We start from the raw sequence: 10,338 nt of genomic DNA on the forward strand, positions 1-10,338 counted from the left end.
TACAACATAATCATTTTCCACAGGCACTAAGGCTTTATTTAGGACTGAATATGTAGCTCCTGTGTCAACTAAAAATTCTACCCTTTTCCCTTCTTCCCCCAGCCTCATTGTTATAACCAGTGGATCCGCTGGGGCAGGATCCCCCGGTCCTCCTCAGTTGTTTTGTACGTGTGCAGCCATCTGTTGGTCACTCCTTCTTCGTTCTGGGCATTGGTCTTTCCAGTGACCAATTCTTTTGCAGATTGCACACTGGTCCCTGCCCAACCGAGGTGGTCCTTGTCTCGGTGGGCCCTGGTTGTGTTTCCTCTGCCTTTCCTCCTGTACCACCGCCACCAACCTTTTCATTCCCCGTTTATATCCTTCCTCCCGGTTACTAAATACTCTCCAGGCCTCTTCTAACAAGGCTTCAAGATTTCTCGCGTCTGCTCCCCGAATCTTCTGAAGTTTACGTCTGATATCTCCAGCAGACTGCCCCAAAAATGAATTAACTAGTTGGTTTATCCCTATCTCAGACTCCGGATCTAATGATGTATGACGACGCATGGTATCCCTTAAACGCTCTAGAAATTCAGATGGAGTCTCAGAAGGTCCCTGCTTAAGTGAATATAAGGCAGACCAGTTTATGGTTTTTGGAATAGCTCTTTCCACCCCTGTTACTATCCACTCTTGATACTCTGTTAATTTCTTTACCTCTGCTGACACATTAGGGTCCCATTCTGGGTCTTGGAGGGGGAAATGTTGTTTTACATCCAGCTGGGTGGCTTTACAGTAATCCTCCGCCAAATTCCCAGCTGTCTTTAAGATCAGCTGCTTCTCTGTCTCAGTGAAAGCATCCAGTAGTAGCTGGATGTCAGCCCAGTCTGGGTTGTGCTGTTTGATAACATACCTTAGGCGTTTGGCAGTGAGTATCGGGTCAACACGGTAATTCCTCGCAACCCTTTCCCATGCTTCTAAATCAAGGGTGGTAAATGGCACTTTAATCATTAATCTACCCCCTTCTGGCCCCACTGCCTGTCGCAGAGGGGCCTGTAGCACTACTTGCCTCCTAGTCCTAGATGCAATTGGACTCCCACGGATGGGGTGGGATCTAGTAGATGTGCCTTCCCCACCTGAGTCCTCCTCCTCCCTTTTGGGGAGGCTTCCTTCCTCCTCATCCTCAGCATCAGCCTCGACTTCCCTAACCATCCCCCTTCGGGGAGGAGCTGGAGGATGTTTCACCCACTCAAATGTGTCCCGTTCTTGCTCCTCAGAACAATAGACCTTATCTGATCTCATACACCGTTGTCCTATACTGCATGCTGAACAGCAGCGTTTGATTTGCCCTCTCTTTGCCTTGTTATCCCTTTCAAGGGCCAAGACCAGTGGGTCTGAGGGTGCCTTAATCCCACAGTCCCTCTGCCACTCTTGGTGGTTTCTTAAAACAAAAAACATATCAGCATACGAGACCTCATTCCATTTACCCTCCCGTCTTAGAAACAACATCAACTGCAGTAAAGTATTATAGTCCAGGGTTCCAGTGGGTGGCCACCTTGCCCCGTCCTCTAGCCTATATAAGGGCCACCAGCGTGTGCAATACTGGATTAGATCCTTTTTATTCTCAGAGCCCCCCCGGCTAGTGATTTCCTTCCAGTGGGCCAAGATGCACCCTAAGGGGCTGGCCTGCGGAACTTCCTTACTCTGGTTAGTTCCCATTATCTCCTTCTTGCTCTGTCCCGCTTCCACCCAAACCTCTTTTCACAGGACTTCACAGTAGCTTCCCAGTCCTCCTCCCACACACCCCAAGTGGCAGGTACCAGATGTGATTTCCCACACACAAGTTTTAAGATCTTAGGCTCTGAATCAGCTTGATCAGGAACCTCTCGTTTACACCTGGGGCACGTGCCCCGTCGCCTGCTAGAACAACAATACCAGCGTTTCCCACAAACTACGCACTGTAATAATACCCACGCAGCGTGCCAGCCTCTTGATGCGCCAAAGGTTACTCGAAATTTCCCGCAAAAGCAAGCTATTCCATTTATTACAGGGAGCTCTAAATTTTCTACGGCAGGCTGTTCCCAGTCCAGACTTACAAGAATGCCAGCTGAAGTCCGGTAGAGTCCCTCTAAGTGAACTCGTTCGTCTCCTCTATTTATCCAAAAATTCACCGGATTCACGAACTCCCAAGGGTCGAGTCCAAACCACTGAGGCAGAGGAACCCCTCGGGTTCGTCTAGCCACGGTGAAAGCACGCACAACCTACACCACAATTTACCACTTTTACTCAAAAAAACGCCCTCGCGCACGCTTTTCACAGTTCTCTCTGTTTTCTCCGTCGGGTGCTCCCCGCCCCCGCACAGCCTGCTTCGGCCGGTGTTTACTCAACCTCTCAAGCGGCGGGCAGAACTTTCGCCCCCCCGCACAGCCTGCTCTCTATATATCATACACTTTATACACTTACACAACTTACAAATACAGCGCGCTGATCACACAATGCAACACACAGCAACACAGTGTCCGGACACCACTCACACACGCACAAACAGAAGAAACATACGCGAATTCAGCTCTGCCCCATCAGAATCTGAATTCTAATACACGCATACACGGGTTCACCCGGCTTACACCCGGAGCCGCTGGCAGTCCTGCTCTATCAGGACGACGATGGGACGAACCCCGTCTCTAATACAGCCGCTCTATCAGCTGCAGCTAGCTTACCCCGGAGCCGCTGGCAGTCCTGCTCTATCAGGACGACGATGGAACGAACCCCGTCTCTAATACGGCCGCTCTATCGGCCGCTCTATCGGCCGCTCTATCGGCTGATCCCCAGACGTCTCTGGGTCGTTAATTCCCTTGTTCTTTCCTTGTTCTTCCCTCCCCCCCCCCAGGGGCCCCTAGTACATACCGTGTCCTTCTCCGCGGCCAGCAGGTTCTTGTCTGTCCCGGCAGGAGGCAAGTCGAGGCGAGCGGAACTTCCTCCAGGAAAATCCTGGGGTGCGCCTAGGAGTCCGTCGGTCCCCCCCCGCCCCTGCGGGGACAGAGATGGAGACGGAAAATATCTCCTGAATCTCCTGGCTGGCTCGCCAGAATGATTTGCGGAGAAAGGAAGAAACCTCACAACTTGTAAAAGTTGTAAAGCCCGGTATGCCTTTATTACGACGCGCGTCGGACGCAAGCCTCCCAAAAGGCGTGCGCACCCCTGGAGACTCCGAGTCCCCTTTTTATCCCCCGTTCCAAATGCATATGCATACAGTTTCAAATTAAGTTCATACATATTCATTCCACGCGACATTTAGCACTAATTCTTCTTTATCGAAGGAATTCCTAGGTCGGGGGCAGATTGACCTCGCGGTTTTCTGTTTTTCTTTCTCTGTCTCCTTGCTGTCTCTGGAATGCGGCCTCTCCTTCAGCTTTAGCTCCACAGACCCTTCACCTCTCCTAGACACTTTACCTAGTTCAGGATGGATTACTCTGTCTCAGCAGGGTGTGACAAAGTTCAGTGGAGCATGACAGCGCGAAGCACAAAATGATTGGGCAGGGCAGGGGGAGGTTGGGTGTGGCAGGGCTGGGAGGGGCAGGGTGGGGCAGGGTGGTGATAGGTTGAGCAGAACAGGAGAGGGCGGAGCATGAAATGGTTGGGCAGGGCGGAGCAGGGTAAGGTGGACAGGGTGGGGCAGGTTGGGGAGGGGCAGGACAAACGGGGCGGGGCAGAGTGGGGAAGGGTGCAGCGAGGCAGGGCTTAGTTGGGTGAAGCAGGAGAGGGTGCAGCATGATGGGGTTGGACAGGGCGGGGCAAAGTTGGTGCAGCGAGGTTGGGCAGGGTGAGGCAGGGTGGGGTAGAATGTGGCCAGGTTAAATGAAACTGGACAGGGCAGAGGATGACTGTTTTGGGCTGGCCAGGGTCGGGCAGAGACAGGTTGGGAAGGGTGGGGCAGGGTGGGTTGGGGCGAGGCCAGGTGGGGCAAAGAAGGACAGGGCAGAGCATAAAAGGGCTGGGCAGGGCAGGGGATGGGGCCTCGTGAGGCTGCGCAGGGCAGGTGGGATTGGGCAGGGGAGCACAGGCTCATAGCTCACCCATGAACGTGACGGCCGCCTCTCGCAGGGGCTCCTGTGGGCTCTGAAGGTATGGCAGGGCCTGGCGCAGGTGCTCGGCCACTCTGCTCCTGTCCTCTGCCAGCTGCAGAGAGCGGCAGGAGGGGAGGGTTGGCGCGGGCTCAGCCCCTGGGGCGGACGCTGCCTGCGCCCAGCCCCGGCCTCCCCTGGCCGCACAGCCCTGAGGCGCGGCCAGCAGCCGCTGGCCAAGGGCTCCCGAGGGCAGGGGGCAGAGGGCCGGCTGCTGCCCGGGGAGCCGCGGTGCCGGCCCGCAGCCCCGCCTGGCCAGGGCTCCATGGGCACCCAGCTCGGGCCCACAGGAGCCTGGAGATGAGCCCACGTGGCCTCTGGCTGCAGCAGTGGGCAGGGGCACAGCTGCCCGGCCCGCACACTGAGCACCCCCCTCTGGGGCCTTCTCCAGGCTGAGCCTAGGGCTTCAGGCCCTCCTTACCAGGACCTTGGTGAACTTTGAAAGCTGCCCCTTCTTCAGCAGCTGCTTGAGCTTCCTCATCTTCAGGAGCTCAGCCACAAGAAGCAGTGTTTCCTGAGAGGCCTGGAGAGCAGCAGAGACCCAGAGATGGCCCCACAGCCCAGGGCACCAGACTCAAATCTCTGTGCCAAAGTCTCGAGAAGGCAGCAGTCCATGCGGTGGCTGGACAGGAGGCAGCTGAGCCCTTCCCAGCGATACACCAGCCTCATCCAAAACCTCACCTACATCACGCGCCAGTCCTCATTATGGCTGTAAAAGAAGGAGCAGGTTTTGGTTCAAAATCTTCTCAAGGGGCTTTTTTCCCTCATCCACTACCAAGTCCATCACCCTGAAGAAGAGCTCAAACGAGAGGACTTGCACATTGCTGTTCTCCTGGAGGAAGGGAAGGGAAGCAGGCCTTGAGACCAATTTCTTCAAGCTCACCTGAGCAAAGTTTCTGAGCAGCAGCCAGTGCCTGCAGCTGGGGACACAGAGCCTTTCGTGGTCAAAGAGCAGCAGCAGTGCCTCAGCCAGCTTTGCGGCAGTGGTGCTGGATACAAGGATGTCTTTGTGCTGGAGCACATTCGTGAACACACAGAAGGACATGGTGACCACCTCTCCTTCTGCATCACCCAGCAGCTCCACAAGGCTTGGAGACAGGATGCACATTCTCCTGGCCTGTGTGGAACACAAGGGTGTGCTGGGAAGCCATGGACGGCTGCACCACCAACACTGCCCTGGCACTGCAAGGCCACCCTGCTGCTGCAGGGCCCACAGGCCAAAGGCCTGCCCCAAAGCACTGGGGCAGGTGAGGCAGGAGAGCTGGGAGCAGCTGCCTCAGCTCCTGAAGCCCTGCACACCCATGGGGCTCCTTTAACAGCGCAGCTTCAGCCGCTGCCCCCTTCTCACCAGTAAGGGATCCTTGCTGACCACCATGAGGCCTCTGAGCGCCAGGAAATGCCACTCCCTGCACTTGCTGTGCAGGCAGCTTGACGGGACCGTCAGGATGCTGTCACCAAATTCAGTGAAGTCCAAGAACTTAAGAATTAATGGATTCAGCCATCAGCCCTGTGGCCCTGCTCTGCCACTCAGCATCCTGCAGTGGCTGGAACTGTTCCGATTCTTCAGGCTGTTATGCTGGGGCAGCTCCAGGGCCTTTCTTTTTTATCCCCCTGAACACTTTGAACAAACTGAGGAATCTGCCTGCCATGCCATGGTGCTGCACCCCCGATCTCAGGTGGAGGGGTGGTGCTGGTGGTGCCGGCCAGCCCTGACCCCTCACCTCGGTGCACGTCACTAAATGGCTGCTCCCTGCCTCCCTTGGCTTGGCTGAGGGTAGCGGATCAGCCACTGGCAGGAATTTCTCCTTCTGCTGAGCCTGGCCGAGCAGGCACCCAGAGAGGTCCTCGTGGATTTAGACCGGTAAATAAAAAAGAGAGTGGCTTTCTGTCTGTAATTTTCCATCAGCTGTTTATTCCTTCCCCAAAGGGAGTGAACAGGTGCTACAACCTGTAGCAAGCTGGGAGGGAGCAGAATCAAAAGAGCACAGAGTAAAGGGATACACAAAATTATGAAGGGAGGCTGACTCTGGGGAGGAGTCAGCCTAACAACTAAAGACCAGCAACTGAGGAGGAGCATGAGGAGGGACTAAATTATCATCCAACCAATGGAATAGGATAGTGGAGGAGAGCATACAAAATCTACCCATGGGATTAGTAGTTTAACATAATTGACATCGAAGCTTCTAGATGAAGGGGCTTGGCAAACAATGACAGACAAGCTGCAGGACCAGGGTTTAGAGGAGTGACAGAGAAGGGTCTGGAAATAGGGGTAGGCACAAGGGTGATTGATATGGAAAGGGGGAGGATACAACTTAGGGGGAAACCATTTGGGAAGTAATATGGGGCCACAGAGAATGAACCATTTCAAACATAGAAAATCCAGTACAGTAACAAACTCAACAAGTAAAGACACAAAGCACACCACAACAATGCCAGAGTCTGGCCTCGAGGGCACCCTAAAGAGAGATGCCTCAGGAAAACTCCAAGTTAACAAGTCCTGCAGTTGGGCCTTGAAGGCACTTGTGACGCAGAAGCCTCAGGAAGGCTGCAGGACTGCAAGGACTCTGATCCCTTGTTTCTTGTGTAGGGGTGTAGTCCTTTTGTTTATATACATTGCCAGAGCTGCAGGAGAGAATATTGGTGCAGGGGAGCCCAAAGACACCCTGTGTGTACCAATTGTGGTGTAAAAATAATAAGAGCAAGGAGAGAAGAGAAAAAAATAACATTTCAGTTTGTGAATTGAAATATCAATAAAAATCAACAGAGTGTAAGAGGAGATCAAGAAAGGACCAGGGTGGGTGTCCAAGAGAGGGTGTCAGCCAGCAAGCCAATAAATCCAAACCCCCTGGGATGCCTATTGAAACAATGGAAGAAGGTAAGAAAGGCCCTGGGGGCACAGAGACTAAGAAAACACTCAACAAATACTCTGATCAATAGTGGCCCTTTAAATATTTGAAGACAGGGAGAAGAAGGCAATAAACACAAATCTGAGTTATTGTACCGTGTTGTTGTTACTATTATTTTCATGAAAAGAACGAAAAGAAGATGAAGCTGTGTACATAAATATGTTTTGTTTATCTAAAGGATCACCCTGAATTGCAGCAGGAATGTGGCTTTAATTTGGCCCCAAGGGATCCTTCTGCCTTGGCTCTGGAAAAAGATTGCAAAACAAAAGGAAAGGCAGGACTAAGAAGGTGTTGTTCTGCATGTTCCATAGGACTAATGTGTTTAAATATCAAGAGAATGAGGAAAGGATGAAGGGTTTGGTTGCTCCTTTTGAGTCATGGGAAGAGGGAGGACAGGGAATGCAGTCAAACTCCCTGGTAAATACTGCTGAGAAAACTGTGCCTTTGAGCCCCGTTCCTCTCTAGAACTTGAAAGTGGAAGAACTCCCAGTACAGAACCAAAGGCAGAAGGGAAGTCGAGGTATTGTCACCATTCAGCATTCCCCTGTGACATGGTGCTGGAATTCTGCCAGTGCAGTTAAGGACAAGAAGGACCTCTTCTGTATGGTGAGACAGAGTAGGGATCCATCCTGAATTAGGTGAAGTGTCTAACAATGGTGAAAAGTCTGTGAGGCCAAAGCTGAAGGAAAAACTCGTATGCCGAGACAGCAAGGAGACAGAGAAAGAAAAACAGAAAAGACCAGGAGGTCCATTTGCCCCGACCAAGAAATTCCTTTGATAAAGAAGAACTGGTGCTAAGTGTCATGCAAGATGAATATGTATGAACTTATTGTGAAACTGTATGCATATGCATTTGGAAGGGGGATAAAAGGAGGTCTGAAATCCTCAGGGGTACGCATGCCCTTTTGGGGAGGCTTGCGTCCGGCGCGCGTCGTAATAAAAGCATACCGGGCTTTACAACTTTTACAAGTTGTGAAGTTTCTTCTTTTCTCTGCAAAACATTTTGTCGAGCCAAGAGAGGAGTTCTCTGTCCCCGCGGGGGCAGGGGGGATAGACGGACCTCCAAGGCGCCCCAGGATTTTTTCCTGGTGGGGCTCCGCTTGTCTCAACTTGCCACCTGCGAAGACAGACAACGACCCGCTGGCCTGCGGAGGAAGATATGGTATGTACTAAGGGGCCCCAGGGTGGGAGGAAGGAGAGAAAGGGAGTAAATCACCCAGAGACGTCTTGGTTCATGGGTTCAGCTGATAGAGCAGCTGTATTAGAGACGGGGTTCGTCGTTCTGATAGAGCAGACCGCTAGCGGCTTTGGGGGTGAGCCGGGTGAACCCGTGTATGTGTGTATTGGGGATTCATAGTTCTGATAGAGCAAAACTGGTGAGCCCGTGTGTGTTTTGTTTGTGTGTGTGTGTGATGTCCAGACACTGTGTTGCTGTATGGTTAATGTGTGTGGTCAGTTCACTGTGTTTGTGATCGTGCAAGTGATAAGTGTATGGTGTATAAAAGAGAGTAAATCTACAGTGCCCTACAGTGCGGGGGGGTCAGTACTCCCCGTGTTTGAAGCAGCCGAGTGAGGCCAGAGGCGCCGGCTGCAGCAGGCTGCGGGGGCAGGGAGAGAAGTGCCCCGCGGAGAAGCAAGTGGAGGAATGTCAGTGATGGTATTTATCATGTTTGAATGTAGTGATTTGTGTAGATTTGGTACATTTTAACCGTGAGTATGAGCTCAGAGAGTTCCTTTGCCTTGGATGTTTGGACTTGATCTCTAGACTGTGCGCTGTTATTTTGATTGTGTCCAGGAAAACTGATATGAGTAAATGCTGAATTATGGTGTGCTGTGTTGTGTTGAGAAAAGTGAGCACTTTGAGAAATATGCCCTTTCCCAGTGATTTTGTCTGGTGATTTTCTTCCGCTGCATTGTGGTAATTTGATTCTCAGATTGTATAGTGGTGTTTGTGGAGATTTTAAGATTTTGTTGCAACAAGAGTAGCATTTTACATAGGAGAACTATAGTACGGTGATTTATGTTTAACTTCGATAAAGTGAGTTAAAAGAATTCCAAGAATTCTCCCCCTCATAGTAATTCAAGCCTTGGCTCTAGTGAATTTGAGATAAAGGGGGGGGAAGAGTGCGTGTGTCTGTGTCTGTGTCTGTGGGCATATCAGAGTTTCAGCTGTGACTAGCACAGCCTTTTTACAAAGCAGCAAACAAGTGTAAGTAGACACAGTGCTTAATTAGATTGTGCAAGAAGAGAACTAGAAAAGACTGATCTTTTGTAAAACAGAGTTTATATAGAAGGGATGAATGAGATGAATTAGTTAATGAGACTTATGAGATTTATGAGACTTCGGTTGGTACTGCAGTAAGTCTTTACTGGAAACAATCCGCTGAAAGGTTTTAAAGTTCTCTGTAACAAACAGAATAGCCTGCCTTTGTGAGCAATTTCGGGGAGCCTTTGGTACATCAAGAGGCTGGCACGCTGTGTGAGGTGACAGTGGCTGCGCCCTGGGCACAGGGACAGCTCTGGCTGCCCTGTCTCCCCAGGGAACATGGTAATGGCCTGTGGGCAAAAGCTGGATGTGCAAGTATTATTGCAGTGCGGTGTTTATGAGAAACACTGATATTGCTGTTTTGCTGTTCCAATAGGTGTCAGGGTACACGCCCCGAGTGTAAATTAGAGGTTTCTGGTCAAGTGGATTCAGAACCTAAGGTCTTAGAGCTTGTGTGTGAGAATCACATCTGATACCTGCCACCTGGAGCTGTGTGTATAGGAGGAAAACTGAGAAACTACTGTGAAGGTCTGTAAAAAGGTTTGAATGGAAGTGAGATAGGGCAAGGAGAAATAAATAATGAGAACTGACCAGAGCAAACAGGTTCCTAAATTAGCCCCTTTTGGGAGGGGCTCACTGGGAGGAGGTTGCCAGTAAGAGCAGCTCAGAAAATAAAAAGATTTATAGTGCTTCATTGCTGTTAGTACTGTTTTATAATAGGAAGATAAATGGAATAGTTTTTGTATGCTGAAATGTCTTTTGTTTTAAGAAATCACCCAGAATGACAAAGAGACTGTGAGATCAGACCGCTCTCTGGTCTTGGCCCTTGAAAAGGAAAACAAGGCAAAGAGAAAGCAAATCAAACATGTTGTTCAGCATGCAGCATAAAATAGCAACGTATGAAATCAGGCAAGGATTATCACGCTGAAATGCGAAGCAATCACAGTTCGCAAAATGAGTACATATGATTTGTTAAAGGCTTCCTCCCAAGGTAAGGGAGGAGGGGTAAAGGTGACCTTCCCAAAAGGGAAGAATTTTTGTCGGCACAAGGGTCATGTGTTCAGTTTTA

The 10,338-nt window shown here is 50.9% G+C and overlaps 1 protein-coding gene across 1 annotated transcript; it reads right to left on the reverse strand.

Annotated features, from left to right (window-relative positions):
* Window positions 1–1,143: 1,143 nt before the first annotated feature.
* LOC141730100 (uncharacterized) lies at window positions 1,144–3,267 on the reverse strand. Its single transcript, XM_074546737.1, has 2 exons — window positions 2,881–3,267; window positions 1,144–2,234 (listed from the first exon to the last, which is right to left on the reverse strand). The coding sequence occupies exons 1-2, from the start codon at window positions 3,265–3,267 to the stop codon at window positions 1,692–1,694; spliced, it is 930 nt and encodes a 309-aa protein (XP_074402838.1). The 3' UTR covers window positions 1,144–1,691.
* Between the last annotated feature and the right edge of the window lie 7,071 nt (window positions 3,268–10,338).

Source organism: Zonotrichia albicollis, chromosome 9 (assembly GCF_047830755.1).
Source record: "Zonotrichia albicollis isolate bZonAlb1 chromosome 9, bZonAlb1.hap1, whole genome shotgun sequence".
Classification (NCBI taxonomy): Eukaryota; Metazoa; Chordata; class Aves; order Passeriformes; family Passerellidae; genus Zonotrichia; species Zonotrichia albicollis.